Source organism: Pseudopodoces humilis, chromosome 13, assembly GCF_049639895.1.
Source record: "Pseudopodoces humilis isolate 2021_Gansu_Grassland_sample_001 chromosome 13, ASM4963989v1, whole genome shotgun sequence".
Classification (NCBI taxonomy): Eukaryota; Metazoa; Chordata; class Aves; order Passeriformes; family Paridae; genus Pseudopodoces; species Pseudopodoces humilis.
In genome coordinates this window covers 11734876-11753415 of record NC_142212.1, presented here as the reverse complement: position 1 = coordinate 11753415, position 18540 = coordinate 11734876, and the positions used below count along the sequence as shown (strand labels likewise).

General features: G+C 45.4%; 2 protein-coding genes and 1 long non-coding RNA gene across 11 annotated transcripts in view; 1 reads left to right on the top strand and 2 right to left on the bottom strand.

Annotated features, from left to right (window-relative positions):
• Positions 1–1682, bottom strand: part of PLXNB1 (plexin B1) — a 77259-nt gene extending 75577 nt beyond the window's left edge. For 2 of the 4 annotated variants that reach the window (XM_088061744.1, XM_088061745.1), the window contains exon 1: positions 1034–1154. The gene's annotated coding sequence lies outside the window, so the exon portion shown is untranslated. Of the gene's footprint in view, positions 1–1033; positions 1155–1628 lie in introns of those variants that run through there. The other 2 variants (XM_014251533.2, XM_088061746.1) reach the window with 2 other exon arrangements.
• Positions 1683–9364: 7682 nt separating this feature from the next.
• On the bottom strand, positions 9365–13527 carry CCDC51 (coiled-coil domain containing 51). Of its 6 annotated transcripts, XM_088061962.1 has the most exons (6): positions 13171–13473; positions 12208–12311; positions 11885–12114; positions 11416–11749; positions 10937–11101; positions 9365–10222 (listed from the first exon to the last, which is right to left on the bottom strand). In XM_088061962.1, the coding sequence occupies exons 4-6, from the start codon at positions 11731–11733 to the stop codon at positions 9446–9448; spliced, it is 1260 nt and encodes a 419-aa protein (XP_087918088.1). In that variant the 5' UTR covers positions 11734–11749; positions 11885–12114; positions 12208–12311; positions 13171–13473; the 3' UTR covers positions 9365–9445. The 6 variants fall into 6 exon arrangements, with proteins under 6 accessions (XP_087918088.1, XP_014107011.1, XP_087918086.1 ...); XM_014251536.2 differs by lacking the exons at positions 12208–12311; positions 13171–13473 and adding an exon at positions 13493–13527; XM_088061960.1 differs by having other exon boundaries at positions 11885–12311.
• On the top strand, positions 13527–17912 carry LOC148183226 (uncharacterized). Its single transcript, XR_015773706.1, has 4 exons — positions 13527–13614; positions 13691–13746; positions 15540–15627; positions 17740–17912. It is a non-coding gene; the product is annotated as an uncharacterized LOC148183226 (long non-coding RNA).
• The last annotated feature ends 628 nt before the right edge of the window (positions 17913–18540 follow it).

The following is an 18540-nucleotide window of genomic DNA, read 5'->3' as shown; positions in this document are numbered from 1 at the left end:
GGAACATCCCGTGGCCCCGCTGGGAATATGATGCTGTTGGTGGACATGAAAGGTAAGGCAATACCTGAGCTGTCAGCAGGCGAGGGCAGAATTCTTCTGTTCTGAAAAGCAAGCAGAGTCTTGGGGCCTCAACTCTTTACAGCACTCGCATGGGAGAAAGTAGAGATTAAAAGTGTCAACTGCTGACAGTCTGCACCCACCTTTCTCAAGAGTTATGCTGCTGATTTTAATCTTATTAAATATTGTTAATCGTATTACTAACCTAACTCTTTTCACATGTTGGAAGAAATTTAAAGAGAAAATTCCATGTATGATCATGCTATAGTAAACGCTTTCTGGCCAAATCTCAGTTCAGTGCAAGTCCCTGGCTTGCACATTCCAGTTCAGTTGTACACAGGTGTGGATGTGCATAGAAATAGTCTGCTCAGCACCAAACTACCTACAAGTCACCTTCTCTGCCAGATTCTTCTCCATCCATAACTTGTTTGCTTTCTTCTCCTGTGATTCTGCTAGGCATTGCTGGCCTCTCAAAGTGACCCTATTAAAACCTGTGAAATTCCATGCCCCATTTGTACCAAGGGGAAATACCAATTTCCCTATTACAATGCAAATACACGTAACAAAACAGCTCAGTGCCTCAGCTTCGCCCTGAATCAGGGTGAATGTTTCCATCACTGGCTTAGCTCCCTGACGTCACACAGACACATCATTAATATAACTCATCGATTTCTGCATTTCATTCACAAGGCAGAACACTTCTGTGATCCCTGTTCAAAAAGTGAGGTCACAAATCAGCAGATCTCATTCAGCCTTACACAGAATAGAGCACTTGTTTAAGTAAAATACTGACCCTGCTGTTTTACAACAGTCAGAGTTGTGGCCCCCTCCTCTTTGTAACTACAGCAGCAGTCCACGCTCTCCCAGGACTGCTCCTGTTCCAGGCTGTTACCTTGAGATAAAGCAGCAGTCACAGAAAGTTTTGATTTAAGAAAAGAAAGCTCTCAAATTGCAACTCCTGGAACACAAAACACACCTGCTCAGAGGGCCCCAAACACTTGCTGCAAACTCTTTCAAAAGGAATGCGTTCAAGGTGGAAAACGGGATCTCCGGACCAAGAGGAATGACCCCGTCAGTGCGCTCCGAGGAGCGGGGCGAGGGCCGGCCAGCTCCTCCAGCGCGGCCGCACGGGCTGCCCGACCCTCAGCCCGGTGCCACCTCCCACCGAGCCCTGCCCAGGTCGCGGGGGCTCGCCCGGTCCTACCACTCCCCGCATCCCGGTGGTGCTACCGCCGGCGGAGGAGCTCGCCAGCCCCGCCGCCCGCTCCCGCCGCTCCTCCGGGGCGCGGAGCCACGGGGACCCCCGCCCTCTTCCCTGTAGAGCCAGCCGCGGGGGCGGCTCGAAGCGGGGGCTTTCCCAGCCCACCGGAGCCCCCTCGCCCCGCCCGGGAGGCGCCGCCGCCGGGGAGGGGCCGCGCCCATCCCCCCACGCGGAGACAAAGCGCGGCCCCCGGGCGGCACCTGCCGCCGGCCGCTAACCCCCGGCAGCGCTTCCTCGCCCCGGGCCGGGCGCGGCGGCAGCGGCAGCCCGCACCCTCCTCCCCGCGGCCCCGGTGCCCGCCGCCCCTCACCTGCCGCCGCGGCGAACGCCCCGCTCCGCTCCCGCCGCCGCCGCCGAGCGCTGCCCGCACCGAGCCGCGGAGCGCTCGCCCCGCCCCGCTCCCCGCCGGCCGCCCCGCCCCCGGCCGCGCTCCTCCAATAGCAGCCGTCCGCTCCTCGGGGCCCCGCCCCTAAATCGGCCCCGCCCCGCAGGATCCGGCGGGTCCCCCCCGGCACGCGGCCGGCGGCGAGAACCCCATGGCTTGGGGGGGGGGGGGGCGTGGCCAGCGGCCCCTCCGCGCCCCGGGCCATGCCCGGCATCCCCAGCCCGAGGGCCGGCAGCGGACGCGGGGCTTGTGCCGCTCGGCACGACGGGCCTCTGCCTTGCCCGAGCGAGGCCCAGGAAACGCGACTGCTCCGGACGTTGCTGCCAAAACGAGCGGCAGCTGCCGGCCGGTCCGACTGCACCGCGCTGTGCCAGAGGGGTCCGCGGCGCCGCTGATGAGAGCTGGGCTTAAAGCTGTGCGTTTTGGAAGAAATCGCAGCATTTCTCTTGTCTCTGCGTTTGTAGCGATGTAACTTTGCAGTTAGGCTCGACAAGCCTTTGTGCTCGGCTCTGCTCAGCCGAGAAGTGCGAGTGAGCAGGAAACTGCAGCGGGCACCGGGCACAGGGAGCGAAACCTGACAGCAAAACCTGACAGCAAAACCTGACAGCAAAACCTGACCGTAAACCTGACAGCAAAACCTGACAGCAAAACCTGACCGTAAACCTGACAGCAAAACCTGACAGCAAAACCTGACCGTAAACCTGACAGCGAACCCCATTTGCCCCCTGTACACACACAGCATCGGGAGGCTTAGGCACAGCCCGGCTCCAATTTGCAGCGTATGTGGGAACCAGCACATTAGCGAGATTGAAGAATGTGACAAAAGCATAGTTATCTCTAGTTGCAAAACAGCGAAGGACATACCATTCCAGCTGAAAGCCGGTGGAGACAAAAGCACCATAAAGCAGAAGCGCCTGAAGTGATATGTGTAATATAAACTGACTGCTGGTTTTGTGATTTTTATTCCTGCGAAGCTGGAAGCTCCAGTTATGGGCAGAGCAGAGGCTGGTGCTCCGTGTAAGAGACAAAGGCATTTCTTGCCACTGAGAACTGACTGCATAAAATCCTCTCTCTGAATTAGGGGTAAGTTCTGTCAGTAACAGCTCTACAGAGGGACAGAATTAATGCTTCCATTTTTCCTCACTCACACTGTAACTTCTGTGTTTCCCAGATGTGCTGTGCTCTGCTGTGTTGTTGATCAGCGAATATACAGTTAGTCTAACAACTGACTTGCTATGCATGCAGTGATTGACTGTAAGTACTGGTCATTTGCCTGCTGAGCTGACTGCCAGATGTTTGGCAACCCCAGACAAAAGATGGAGTTATGCCTTAAGCACCCAGACAAATTCTGTGTGGAGCAAAGCAAACATCTCTGAGGATGTGAAGAAGTGATTCAGGAACTGTAGGTAAAAGCAAATTGAGGAAGAGTGCACAGGCCTGGGTTGTACAAGTTCAGAATTTGCCTTATGCTGGGGTGCCCATCACTTCTTCTTTCTGTCTACAGATGAAGCTACAGATCTCCATTGAAGACATATTGCTGTTCTGAAACTCTGAATTAGGCTTTCCTCCCACGTGCATTTCTGACATTTCAAGGGACATAGTTGGTACAAATCCCATGTCCAGAAGTGTCATTAAACATCCACTGTCTTTGTTAAAATACAACAGTCTCTCATACTGCCAGCCCCCAAATTTTACAAAGGAAAAAATAAGTCTGAAAGTTTAGAGATGCTGAACAGTCCCCAGGATCTGGCAGCATGACCATGGTCTCCCAAAGGAAGGATTATTTCAGAGGCAACTGCTGGCTGCCTCTCTGGGCCTTTGCTCCTTGGCCCTTCGTTATGCTGAGGAGTCCTTGGAGCCTGCCATATGCAGAGCCCATGAGGACTCCCATGAAGAGATGATCCCTTACTTGTCCTTCTCCTGACACAGAAAAAGCCATCCTATTACCACACCCCACCCACTGAATCTCTCTTTAGTTTAGAGCTCACTGAATTATCATCTCACTAATCAGAGACATTTTACCTGCACTCAAATTGCATCCGCCAAAATCCAGTTTTGGTGACTAAGAGCATTAAAAAAAAAAATAAAAAATCCCACCTTTTCTTTGCTCCAACCCATTCCTGACTCAAAACACTAATCCCCTTTGTGCCTTTCCTCCAGAGCCAGTCCCAACCTGCAGCCCCTTCTGTCTGGTAAAAAAACATCTGCACTTCACTTAAAAAGCAGCAAAAAACTATATGAGAGCACATTTGAAAGAAGAAACTTTTCCTTTGGTCCCATGGCAGGGTTGGTGCAGGGAACTGGATGCAGGGCCTGCCTTGGGAGCAGGGCAAGAAGAGCTTCTGTGCACCTTAGGGATGTTACAGTGTCTCCCTCCCACCCTTCTTATAGTCCTGCTGAGAGACAAGGGTATTGTAAAACCACTGCAGGATTAACCATTCCCCTTCTGGGAAGAGTTTTTAGCAGTCTGCACAAAAATTTCACAGTTCTTGAAAAAACCCAAACAAACCAATCAAACCCTAGAGAAAAAGCTAATTCTCAAATATTATACAGCTAAAAATGGTGTCACACAAAAACCAAACATCTTGAGGAAAAAATGAAAACAATTTTTATTTCCATTTGTTCAGAAGGTTTGTTTTGTTTTGTTGTTTTTAGTATATTTAAATCCCTAAAGGATCCTTTTCTGTAAAAACCCTTGTTAATGTCTGGTTCTAAGCAGGTTAGCTAAGTTTCTTACGTAACTATTATGATAATCACAAGGCTAGCAGCTGCTTATGCTCCTTTTGATTTCCTTCTTACTCTTCCTCCCCTCCAAGCAGGGGATGAGACAGTTTAAGAAAGTCACAAGGGATATGTGAATACTGTCTATAGCTTCTGGGAATAAAGTGTATTTAGAGCAGTAATTCAGGGACCAACAGAAGGTTAACTACATCTACCCTACTTCATATCTGACTCCATTCCTTTTAAGCTTTCAGTTGTCAGAACATTTAGAAACAGCATTAAGGTCTTTGTTATGGCCATTTGGGCACCTACAGATCTGCTGGCAGCACTCTGTTGATGTTTAATGGTCTGATTTTGAGTACAAAAAATCCCCCAGAACCTGCAGGGGTAGAGCAAGAGACTCTGAGCATACACCTATTTGCATAGGTTTGCTTTTCTCCCTGCAGAACACAGCAAAACAAGCTTGGGACGCTTGTGGCAATCCTTTTATCTTGGAGCTCTGCTGCTGTTTTTAAGGACAGACCTTCTCAGATTATCCAACTGCCAAGCACCAGAAATCTCACTTCTCTATGCTTTATGAGTGAGGTCATGAATGTAACTTGGTAGCAAAAATCTGGCAATAAAATACAGTTCTAAATATGTTACGGACAAAACCAGCATTATCTGCCTTTTCCTAGCTCACAAACCTCATTCCTACAGCAAATCTCAAACCTGTTTCTGAGGTAAACAGGACATCTCTACCACTCCACAAAGAGGGAAGTATTTGTTTTTAGAAGGTATGTTGGGAAAGGAACTGTCTTTTCCAAACAAACAGATACAAAGAAATCAACAGGAGCACCTGCAACTTCCGATCAGGATCCTAGAATGTTGGAACATTCAAAACCCAAGTATTAATAAACAAATAAATAAATAAATAAGCATCCTGATTTGACACTACATCTAACTGCTTTTGTCCAGTCTTCTTAAGCAATGTTTTCTAGTTTTCTCATGAGTAGAAGGAAGGGCAACTTTTCTCTTCAGAATGCACCTACTGTTAGAAGTCTGCAGTGACCTCATTCAAAGTTATTTCCATAGCCACAAGCTGTTTGCTTTTGAGTTACTGGTGGTTTCTCAAGGAGCAGTAAGAACTCAAAATAGCTTAGCATGGGCCAAGCTCAGGCCACTGCCATCCATTTTTCTATAGTTAATATCTTTCAAAGGGCTTCCTGTTGCTCTTACCAGGTTCTCTCCAGCTCAGCTTCTGTGTCTTGCCAGACAAAGGAACTAATCTGAATGAGCACTGGCTTCCTCTGACCTATACACAGTAGCCAGGTCAGTTCCTGGCCCCACCATTCCTGTCCGTGATTTTGCAACCACCATCCCCCTTGGATGAGCACTTGGGGCACAGGGCTGGCTGAACCATCCTTTGCCAGGTCTTTGCTCACAGAGTAAGAATTCAAGTCTCAAAAGGCCTTAGGAAATAGAAATTACTCGTTGAAGAAAGGATCTGCTGAAAGACCTCATTCCAAAAGTGACACTCAACTATCAACTATAAACCTTTTTAATAACTCAAAGGTATGCAACAGAACAACAGGATGCAGATTGCTGTGTGGTGGTTTTATTTTGTTTTGTTTTGTTTTGTTTGTTTGTTTGTTTTGGTTTTCTTTTTACTAGAATAGACCTGCAGAGCACAGGCAACAAAGTATTCACTTAGTCCTGGCTGAATCATCAGGAAACATGCACTGAGATGTCATGTGCTTGTGTAAATCACTGCTGCAAATGTACCTGAACTGAGGTGAGTGCCCAGGTAAACACCCCCTGTATGGCTGTGCTGGTTTTGTTCAAACTCGCATTTGCTGCCTGTGTTACCATGACAAAGGTTTGGCACAAAGTACTGAACAGATTATACATATAGTCCATGTTATAGCATCTTCCTGGATATTGCCTTCAGCCAGCTCAGGTACAGCTGCCACTGCTGCAGCCACACCTTCTGGCTTTGGGGTGCACATACAGTGCAGTGCCAAGCTACACATTTAGATCATTGCCACAATGGAATGATGATTAATCCAGGATGGAGGGAATACACAAATCTTCTCTCCTAATTATTATATAGTCACAGTTAATTACAAGGGTTTTTTCCTAATTGAAACTATTCTGCTGTCACTTCACACAGGAGGATTTAGCAAGGAAGAGCAGAACTAAGTGAGCCATGGTAATTACTTGTAACACAGAGCTCTGCCAGCTGCACACAGGATCTGTTCCTGAGTCTTCAAAACTCCCTGCAAAGGACAAGATCCAGTTATTTTCGTCTCGACTCATACATCTTCCAGCTCTTCTCAAATTTCAGGTGCTATTTCAAACAATCATTTTTCACAGATTTATTTGCTACTGTTCATTGACTGTTCTTACAGTCCTTGACTGACTTCCTGTAACCTTACACAGACTTAAAGCCACAGACTATCATAATACTCTCTTTAAATGGGTAAAAAGCAGATTTCTTTAGAGCAATACACAGCCCTTGGTTTTGTATTCTCATTTATTGTATACAAGTTTGGCCTCAGACCTCTGCTCATTTTTGATGCCTCTGAATACAATTCAGTGAATGCTGCGCTGACTTTCAAGTTTACCTGTCTAACCTTCAGCATTTAAAAACCATGCTGATATATGTAACCCATATGTTCAGTGATGTCAAATAACAAATTCAGCCGGTTATAGTAAGGGGGGGAAACTTTATGTAGTTAAACTGAAGAAAACCCCCAAACCAGGACAAAAATTCTCAGTGACTACTGTGGCAAATTATAAATAGAATCATTATACTAGTCCTCCCCCTTTAACAACACATTTGCCTGATTTTCATCAAGCTCCTGCAAGAAATATAACCTGTAAAAATATTTGTGAAATGATTAAATGAAATATTATAGATTTGAAAAATTCCATTGATCTGTATGCACACTTCTTGACACAGCTAAGAGTACGGGAATTTTTATCCCAGTTCTGAAGCCAGAAGATCAAACTGCTTCTCTGACAAATGCTTGTTACTCACTTCACACTCCAAATAATCAATGTAAAAATCAGCAGTGGAACTTCCCAAAACAACTTTTTGCACTTTCATCTCTCTTACAGGCCATGACTGTTTCTTTTTTCTGTTATTGGCACCCAGTGATACCAAATGAAGTTGGTGCCACATACATCCCTGTCTCAAAGACCTTGCAGTCTTAGGAGCTTATAATCAAAACCTCAAACTCTCTTAAAATAAGAGAAAGTCCCACCACAGCAGTGTGGACCAGACAGGCGAGTTGCTTACAGCAAAGCATTACAAATGAAGTGAGCACGCCACTCCTTTGTCTGCAAAGGTCCCACAGAAGTGCTTGTGAAGCAGGAGTTCCACATGGGATTTGCCTATCTGCTGCCATCACAGGGAGAAAACTATCTCTTATCTGAGCCATGCCAGAAACCTTGTGTGAGGCCACACGCAGATACTGATGTTTAGCTGTTCAGGCAAGTGTTTTGCTTCAATCAGCCAATTTTCACCCTTCCAGGGGGAAAACAGGCAGCTGGACCTTCCACTTCTTTCCAAATATTATTTTGGAGTCGTTTGTGCCTATTACTGCTGATGTAGTGGCTTAAAAGCACCTGCTGTAGAGTAGCATTTCAATTTCCAGGCAGGACAAAATTAGGAAAAAAACCCAAAGCAACAAAGCAACAACAAGTTCCAATGAGATACTAGCAAGGATAAGAAAGTGATTGCTCCACAGATGATTACTAAAACCACAAAATACCTTTGGAATGACAGATTAAGGAGTCTGTAGAGAAAGCATAATTGGCTTATATTGTCAGAATAAACACATCAAACTTAATACAGCTCTGTATATGAACCCTTTTCCTCCTTCCCTGCCTGCAAGCCTTGAAGGACATGCAGATATCAATAACAAAGAACTGAAGCCACAGAAATGTTTTAGATACTTCATTACAAACTATCCTAGGAAAAGGTTACCATGTGTAGCTTCAATGTATTTTAATCTGGCTGTTTGTTAACTCCTAAAGATTTGTGAATGAACGAACTGCAAACTATGAAGAAATAAAGAGCAAAATATAGACAATTATACATGAGGCATTTAGATCAAGGACAGAGCAAAGGGATAATTGGAACAGGAAATCACAAATCCAGCTCCAGAGTGAAAAGCACTGTATATTTTATCAGTTATTTCCATCTCGAGGTTCTGTCACTTAGCCCAGTAGTGGCTGCAGTGTGGTGAAGATGCAATAGAACTTCATGGTGTCCTGGGAGAGAAGGAGGTGAATACTGACGGCTTTGAGGGGACGCAGGATTTGGGGCTCAGTTCTGTGCAACTGGAAAGGACTCCTCCTTGTGCCCACACCTGGGGGAGAGGGGAACAGTGGGGATGGAGGGACATCTATTCATGGGTCAGGCCCCAAAACCTGTCTGTCCCAGCAACGGTATGTCTGAACCCCAGAACCCCAAGGGGTCTGGGAGGTGGCTGGGGGCTGCAGAGAGTGGCTCAGGACTGAGTACAGGGATCTGTGGGTCAGGGTACCCAGGACATGTACCTGATTACACTGCAGGGCCTGTCCTGGGCTACTGAGGCCACTGGGGATGCAAACTGGGGGCCATTGGATGGGAAAAGCTGGGACCACTGTGGGGTGACATGGGGCACTGGGATCAACCAGGGGTACAACTCAGAGTCTGAAGGGGGTAATTTTGGGCCTTGCAGATGCAATGGGGCTGAGAGGGGCATTTTGGGTGCTGTTTTGATACACAAGACTAGACAGTAAGAGTGAAACAGTGAATGAAATGAACAGATCAAATTGTGGCATTTCCTTTGCTTGTTAAAAAGCACAGTGTGACAGACTTGGCATGGAGCCTGCAGCAGTAATAGACCAAGGCTTTTCAAGTTTTTCACATATACAGGAGGAGGCATAATGAAAAACGCTACAGCAGCTTTATTTGGACTTGCACTCCAGGTACTTGGAGTGCAAGCTTACCTTTATTAATCTAATAAGTTGTGGCAATTACTTAGGGATCAGTTCCCTTTTAGTATGATATAGAGTACAGGCAGAGTAATGGCAAACATAGCACATGTCAGTGCAGTGCTGTAAATAGAACTTCTCTTGATTTGCGTTTCCAGTCTCCGCTCGGTATCACACAATTCCAAAATCACATCTCTCACAGCAGCAGCCTGGCCCTTGCCCTCCCCTGAAGGCCTTGGCATCACTCTTTCTGTAGGTCGGGAGTGGATGGCGAGTTTGACACTCTGCAGCTCAGACAGCACCTGCGTGATACTTTCCTGCAGACTGTTAAACTGCTGTTGTAAACTCCCTAGACATGAACTGACTTGTTTAATGTAGTTTAGCTGTTCATTTAAAGGCATTAAAAGAGAATCTATTTTTATGGAGTCATTCCTGGTTTCTCTAGTTAACAAAGCCCCTTCTTTCACACCCCGTGATGTTGTTGTTTGCAGCACATTTTTTAGGTCTTCTATGACGTCACTGAGATCTTTCTGCTGCAAGTAATGGCTGGAGGCCTGTTCTTTGATGGCTTCTTGTAAATTTACTGGGCCTTTCTGTGCTTCAAGCACCAAGACTTTCAATTCTTGCAGCCTTACTCGATTGACATAGGTGGAACCAAGAACACCTATAATGGCTCCCAGTACAGAGCCAATAATAGACCAGTTCTTCGTTTTTTCAGCTCTTGTGCGCTCTTTCTCATGGCTTTCCCTGACAGCTGCAGAGAAGAGAGAGAATTTTTCTCTCTCAGATTCTTCTGCATTTAAATATGCAGCTCGGTACCTCTTCTCTTCCTGCAAGAAATGCAGTGATGAAAAGAGAAGCTATAAAGTCTGTACTAAAAGAAGAAAACCCAAATCAACCACCAAACCCCAGTGCTGGTGAAGTAATATCTATTAGTAGTTTCAGAAATTTTCCCTTGAATGTGGGATTTTCTTTATTAATCCTACTTAAGTCAATGAGACATAATTTAAAGTCTAAGAAATGGAAATGGTTATCAGGAACCACAGCTGAAGATCCCACACATAAGAATCTGCCATGTGATGACAGAAAATGGGTATGAGTAAGCAAGGTCTTTCACTCTCCATAATGTTCACTGTTTCAGCCCTGCTGACTTCTCCAGACACCAGCAGAAGGCAGCTGAGAGAATTTCCATGGATTAATCAGAAAAGAGTTTCTCTCATCCCATGGAGAGTTAATTCATTGAATGGCAGCTTTTTCTTAACTACTCATGTACAGGTCACCACTACAACAATTTATTTTCTACGTTCGTTATCTTCCGTTTGATTCTCCAAATATACTACTCTACTTTAGCATTAACATCTAAAATTTGCACAGGGGATCAAACCATTGACAATAACTAAGTAAAACAAGTACCCTAAAAAATAAACTCTGATCACTTATTTCAGAACTAAACTGCATCTACAAAGACAATCAATCACTAGTGAAGGAAACAAAGCACACAAATTTTTAACATATTCACCAATGCTCAAGTACCAACAAATTACCTGCAGCAACCTGTGTTCCAGAGTAGCCAGTTCTAAATACTGGGTGTCATCCCGAGAGACCCTGTCTAAGCGATCCCGAATTTCCTTCAGTTTAATCTGTTGGGCTTCTACATTTTCACGAGCCTCTCGTACTATCCCTCGAGCTATCATAAAGACATTTTCTGCCTGAGAAGAAACAGCAGTTATTTTAGAGACTTATTACCATAAATACCTAAATTGCTAATTATACAACTTTTTTTTTGTGGGGGCAGAAAAAAAGCCAGCAACAAAAAAAACCACACTCCATTTCAGTTCAGGGGATGTGATAAGCTCTATTTACTACATGTATAGCCTAGAACACATTCACAGTACCTGCACAGACAGCCAAAGCAGAAAAAGACATAATTCTCCTTGGATAACCTTTTCAGCCTCACAGACAGTGTTTATGCTTTGTATAGCTCTAGCCACCATTTTAAAATTCTACATTATCTCCAGTTTACCTCTGTTACTTTTCCCTGAGCCTCTCGAACTTCATTGATTCCAACAAATTCTTCGTATCTGTCCCACCAATTCCTGCATGTTGCAGACACTTTTTGGAGGGAGTTTTTTCCCATAACAGTCCCTGATTCTGTGATCCGATGAAGGAGACCCATGGCCATTTCCACCGCAGACTTGGCTTCGGGCCTCTTGGGTGCTGACGGGCAGTAAGTCCTCACCATGTGTAAATTCACTTTTGGACTCCACTTCATCAATGAATGGTGATACTGCAGACCACAGGACACTGAGGACACGCTTGATGTGTACTTCATAGGCCCCATGTCTTGAATTTAATCACTAAATAAGTGTTACAAGGAAGAAGAGAAGTTACTCAAGTATGGCTGATTCATAGCTCTTCAACTACATGCGTGCCAAAACTAATCAATTCAAGAATGGCTAAACCATTGCTACTACTTTTACACCGCTGCTTACCTAGAGAACTTTCCACAATTTTCAACAAAGTGCAATTGTGCCACAGATTCCTGATTTTCTGTTAGGAAGTGCTCCCACCATGCTTCATGTTTTTTGATTACTAATTCACCCACGGTGTGAACAGTGATCATGTGCAGATCCAATAACAGCAAGAGTAACTTCAGAGAAATGTAGTGCTTCAGCAGAGCAGTGATTGTACGATGTGGTTTGTGCCTCAGGCACTCACAATTCTGCAAAAGAACAGAAAAGGAAAAAAGGCAGAGAGGGGACAAAATCCTGATGATAAAAAAAGAAGCGTGGCTCGATTATTCTCTTTATCTTACATTGTGCAGATACAGAAAGTGTTGAAGGATGCAATGCCAAAACACAAGGACAGAGGGAAAACCCAGAAGTGCTGAACCAAACACAAGTATTCCCATGAGATTGCCTACAAAATAATAAACCAGGACGAGCCACAAGAACAGAAAAATCTCAGGCAGTGAACGCATAGCATTCTAACACACAAGGCTGCATTTTAAAATGAGCTTAAAATTCTTGCTTACACTGCAAAAACAGGCTGCTAGTTATGGTTTATTGTCTACTCATTTTAAATGTGAACTTAGAGTTCTACTGAGGCACATTCCTCTGAAAACTGGAAACAGGAAATTTTTTCAGTCAGGTTTTATAAGAAATTTGTGTACGAGTATATTAGGTTTTGACTAATATAACATGAAAACGTTAATTACTGAGAACACTTGATAACTGCTGCACAGTATTTTTAATTATTTTGAAACAGCTTTCCTTGTTAATTTTAGGTGGTTAATCTTCACAAAATAGCATTGTACCAGCTGGAAAATTCTGACCACCATGGGTTCATTCCCTGCTGACTAGTTCCAACAACTAATAATAACACCAAGAGGCATTAGGAAAATCTTACCAGTTGTTTTACACATGTAACAACATGGAAGATCAAACCCACAAGAACATGGACACGAAGGAAGTTCTCAGCATCACTCATATATCTACTGTTAGGAGCAGTGTTGAACACCTACTCGACACTGCAGGCCACAATAAACATCAACTCAATTTTATCTGTTCCAGACTGCAAAGTTCCCCTCTCCTAATTGCACTACTACCTGAAGAGTTTAACCAAATATTCAGGCTACTGAAGTATAGAAAAAAAGAGAGAAACTTGAGATTTGAAGAAGAATTTCTATGCAGTCAGTCACAGACTGTGATGAACGTGATCTCAGCCTGAGCTCAGAGGACACAAGAAAATTGTGGAAGCTTAATCTGAGATGACGTGCCTGGTTCCTCCTTGCTCCCCTTGCAAGAGGCATTTCCTCTGCCTGCAGTCACGGACAAACAAGCTCTCAAAAGCTGTCGCACACACAGAGCCGGTGGCGAGCGGGACTCGATTCCAGGGGTCCCGCCTTCCGCAGCGCTCCGTACCGCGGCCAAACGCACCCCGGCACTCCCGAGGCGCCACCGCGCACCCTCATCCCGCAGCCGGCTTCTTCCGCACCACCGACCCTTCCCTGCCCGGGGGGCCCTTCCACCGACCCGGCCGAGCCGCCGCTCCCCTCCCGGCCGGCCCCGGCCCCGGCCCGGCCCCGCCGCGCCCCGTACCTGCCCCGGCCCGGCGGCGGAAGCGGCGGCGGCGGAAGCGGCGGCGGGAGCGGCGGGAGCGGCGGAAGCGGCGGGAGCGGGCGGAGCGAGCGGAGCGAGCGGAACCATGTCGGGCCGGGAGGGTAAGGCCGGGCCCGGGGCCGCTGGTGCCTCCTGCCCGGCCCCGCCCGGCCCTCACTGTCTCCTCTGTCTTTGCAGGCGGCAAGAAGAAGCCGCTGAAGCAGCCGAAGAAGCAGACGAAGGACCTGGATGAGGTAGGGCGGCGGGAGAGCTCCGGGGGCGGCGGGGGCTCAGCCCCGGCCGGGAGGGAGCCGGCGGGCCTGGCTGCCCGCGGGGTTCCTGCTGACATTTACAGGAGCAGGTGGTGACAGGACGAGAGGGAATGGGCTCAAAGGGAAAGAGAAGAGGTTTAGATTAGATACTAAGAAGGTATTCTTTCCTGTGAGGGTGGTGAATCCTTGGCACAGGCTGCCCAGAGAAGCTGCGGCTGCCCCATCCCTGGAAGTGTCCAAGGGCAGGTTGGACGAAACTTGGAGTAACCTGGGCTTGTAGAAGATGTCTCTGCCCACGGCAGGACTTTGGAACGGGATGATCTTTAAGATCCTTTCCTACCCAAACCATTCTGTGTTTCTCTGATTCCATGACGACATCCCACCTGTGTTCCACCATGCTGGTGGATGCAGCAGTTCTGGCTACCGGAGGAGCTTGGAATGCCCTTGCCAAAGCATCAGACTGTGATCTGAAGTCAATTAATCACTGCGGTCCCGGGAGCCCAGGATTATTGTGTATCTTGGATAAATTAAGTACCAGTGAATTGAGTGTTAGAGATACTCTGATCCCTTACATTTAAGTTTGGATGTCAGCTGTTATTTCTGAGAATAGTGCATGATGGATGAGGTGCCACTGTTTGGAAAAAAGCAAATACAATATCTCTTTGAAAAAGGAAAAAAATCATAGCTTTCTAAATAAACTTCATTGTTAAAGAAATGGTAGAACTAATAAAGTGCTTACAAGGATCCAAGTTATAAACATTTGTGTGTCAAATGATGTAATATTTCTTTTTGTCCCAGCCCTGCAATATTGTGAGCACTTGGGAGCAACACATTGCAAGAACAAATCCCACAGAAGTGGATAAATGTGAGGGATTGATTTACTAGGGAAAGACATATTAGCCTGCAGGAGACAGGAAAACCTGGAGAGAGGAACAGACTATTCTGTTCTGTGAGGGGTAGGTAGGGGAAGTAATATAGTTACATTGCAGCAAGGCAGGCTTAAACTGAAAGAAGAGGAAAGCTTTGCAGTTGTAAGGATGAGCCATAGACTGGATTGGTGAAGAGTCAGTGGAATCTCAGTCAATCTTGTCAAGGCCCTCAGTTCAGTTACCCCAAAGTCCTGAGTGCCATGTTAAAAATCTGGGTTCTTTTCAGCCTTGGTGTCTGAAGAATGTGTATCTAAGGGACAGAGTGTGTCTGACTTCTCCTAGATTTGGAGACTCATCCAGCAAGGAGGCTCAATAGCTGCCTTGCCTGTACAGTTTGCCAGCAGTCTCATTAGATTTCTTGGAATTAATACATATTTATTAAACCCAGCAAAAATTACATATGTGTGAGAGGATTTTTGAAAAAGATTATGCGTTTTTACAGGTGAAAGCAGCCTTACTTTATTTTCATTCTTTATAATCTAAATGTTTTTGTTAGTGCCTGTTTGCTGGGCTTCATGTGTGTCACTGAGGGCATATTAATGAATGGTGTTACTGCAAACATCTATCAGTCAGAGGAATCATAATCTCAGAAGGAGATTATGCCATGAGAAATAATTCCAGAAAGACCAAGCATATGGAGTTAAAGTTTAGTTTGTGGTACAGCAAAAACCTTGGTGATAGTTCTGCCATGTTCTGCGTTATTTAGCATTATTCATCCATCCTGCCTTGGCCTAGTCAGGTGTTTATTGCTGCTGGAATATTACATTTGTTTTTCATTGCTTCTCAGTTGTTTTTGAATTTTTCTGTGGAAGAGATCTTAAAAAATGCTGCTGTTCTTTCCTTTAGACTGATCTGGCATTCAAACAGAAACAGAAGGAGGAGCAAAAGAAACTTGAGGAGATGAAAGCAAAAGCTGCTGGAAAAGGGCCCCTGGGTAAGTGATGTGCCATTCTGGCAGGAGAAATGGGGGTCTGGCTGCCTTCAAAAATTTAATGTTTTTGCTTGATAAGCATAAAAAGGCAGGTGCCTCTGTGTTATTTGACATAGCTAAGTTAGTTGATGGCAGGTACAGATGATATGGAACAAATAGAGGCTATTTTTTTTTCTTATGCATTTTCATCCCCAAATGATGTAGGTTCTGATCCAGCAGGCAAAACACTGTGTCTGGCATGCTGACCTAGTCCACTGGTATGTGCAGGAACATTTCTACCATTTTTTTAGCACACCAGTGCTTTCTTTTCAGATGTATGACATGTAGGCTTTGCCACAGTCCTCCAAGTTTAACAAATCCAGTGCCTCTTCTCTGAGAGGATGAGTTTCTTCAAGAGCAGAAGATTCTTGGCAGGGGAAAAAAAAAAAAAGTGACTGTTAACCAGTCTGGCTTCAGTCCCTCTGCCTGAGTGACTGTAAATACGTGAGACATGAAGTGAGTTCACAGTGTCTTGGTGGCTCATGGAGCCCAGTCTGTCTCAGTGACAGCTGGAGAGTGTTCATGTGGGTCTGCTCTCACCTTCTGCTTCTCCAGTGTTTGCCATGGTCCCATCTGAGATGTTCAGGGGTGCATCCTGCCTGCTTCCGACCTGTGGCCCATTAATGTTACTAACCACTTTTCCATTCTGAGAAGATCATTAACTTCACATTTTGCTTCCTATTTTTCAGCAAACTTTCAGTCTTAAGAGACCTTTCCAACAATCCCATAACAAAATAGTTTCACTAATAACATTTGCTATGGAATCTTGTCAGGTACTGTGTGAAAATATGAAGTCCCCTGAGTTCACTTTATTCAAACATTGATAACCTCAGGGTCCCAGCAGGTCAGTGAGGAAGGATTTACTCTTTATGGGAATCCTCTTAACTTTCACAAGACTGTTCATTCATTTGCTTTGTTCCAGACTCTGTTATCTTCTCAGAGATTGAGCTCAGACTTGCTGCTCTGTAGTTGCCCAGTTCTTCACAGAACCCATTCCATATCTGGGAGCTTTGCTGACAGTTCGTGAGTTGTCTGACATAGTGTCTGTATTGATGTTGTAAATCTTACCCAGCAGATTCATTTTCACATTACAGCTTGTTGGGTGCTCTTGAAGGAAGTGCCATCCAGTCCCACTGACTTGGAATATTGTTTATTTATCTCAGACTGCTCTAACTTCTCTGATTTATCTATGTACAAAAAGTGTGCTGGGTGTGGGACTTGGAATGTCTTTGGTGTTTCAGACAGATGCAGAAGAATTCATTGGGCCTCTGTTCTGCCCTTACCATCCTAAACTCATTCTGTGTAGGGTGCTTCAGCTCACAGATCTCTTCAGAGTTCTCTTTCTCTACCCTTTTCTAGACTTGATGTCAGGCATCTGGCCCTTGTCTGATGCATACCAAAGTCAGTAAAGATTGTTGTGTTGCTGTGGCAGGATCAGCTTATTTCCAAGAGCCTTAGCAGGGCGATGCTGTTGGAATCAAGTTGCAATGCACAGTCTGTTGTTGATGCTCGGCCCTTGCACTCTGTCTTGGTGCAGCCTTGCTGTTCTCTTCCCTTCCTACTGGTCATACCTGATACAATTGGAGAAAAACAGCATTTACAACAAATGTTACACTTGTTGCTGTGTCCATACCTGGTGTTCTTTCACTTTACTGTCTTCAGTAGTCTGCAGGGAATTCTGTAGAGCTTCTGTAGAGCTTTGATCCCAGCTGGGGGCTTTGGTGTAGGGATACCAATGCTTTTATTCCCTTGATTTTGATTTGACCAGACTGCTCCTGCTGTGTAAGAAATAATCAACGGAGAAACAAAGCAACTGTTGGAATATTTAGTTCCATTGTAGAATCATGGGGCGTATTTGGTTCCAGGAGAAACTTAATTCCTAATGTTAAATAAATCACTGTTCAAAATAAGGTGTGTGAGATCAAACAGGAGTAGTCACACACGCAGAAACAGTTCACCAGGGGGACCTGGCCTGTGCAGGCTGTCTAATGGGGGGGATTCATCTTTATGAGGAGCTGCATTTGTAGCTGAGCTCTGTCACAGTCACCTAACCAGCTGTGTTGTTTCTTTTGGCAGCCAGTGGTGGAATAAAGAAGTCTGGCAAAAAGTAGCTTGATCAAACTGCAGGGTAAGAAGTGATCAAGTTCCCCAATGGACCTGCAAACTTCAGAGTCTTGAAAACACTCTGTCATTTGGGAAACATTGTACATTTTGTTTAGTCAGAATAAATCTTTTTTGTTAAGATGTGATATTTTCTCTTTACCTGTAGGTTTTGTTTAATAATGGCCTTACTGTTTTATACTGAAAATGAAACTTTTACTGAAGACCATGTGTGCCTTTGTGCAGCTTGAGTGCATCTGATGGTTTGGTAGTCATTTGTCAACTTCTCCTGTCTTTTGACAGTGGAGTCAAGGCCTGAGTGTTAAAATCTGCAGAGTTTTAATCCGGAGGCTTAGGTTTAGCTGTAGTTGTCTGAGATGTGGCTATAGCAGTGTGTGCTCTGCTAAGAGCTCTAAGTTTCCTTTAAACACAAGTTGGGTTATACTTCCATCACCAGCACCTTGGGGTCAGCCACTCCAAAACAACACTCCTTTCTGTGTTCCTGCTTAATAACACTGCTGTGCCCTATAGTCCCACTGCCTGCTGAACATACACTTGCCTTTGTCCTACAAATTGTCACTACACCATTTTCCTGACCTACATATTGACATCACAGCTCCTTTACAGTCATGGAATGCCTTTGGGGCGGAGAGGGAAGGGGAGCAGTGCTTTTGAGACCATAGCTTACTTCTTGAAATAAATGGCAGTGATTGAATACTTGTTATGGAGACTTGAAGGAGAGAATATTCTGTTCCAAAGGTGGGGATCACAAGGGAA

Bases quoted from the DNA above. Each gene is read 5' to 3' on its own strand.
- CCDC51 (XM_014251536.2), bottom strand. From the start codon at position 11,733: ATGGGGCCTATGAAGTACACATCAAGCGTGTCCTCAGTGTCCTGTGGT. The intron at 11,102-11,415 runs GTAAACTGGAGA...GTTTCTTCTCAG, and splicing joins CTCAGGGAAAAGTAACAGAG to GCAGAAAATGTCTTTATGAT. The intron at 10,223-10,936 runs GTAATTTGTTGG...CATTTCTTGCAG, and splicing joins TGGAACACAGGTTGCTGCAG to GAAGAGAAGAGGTACCGAGC.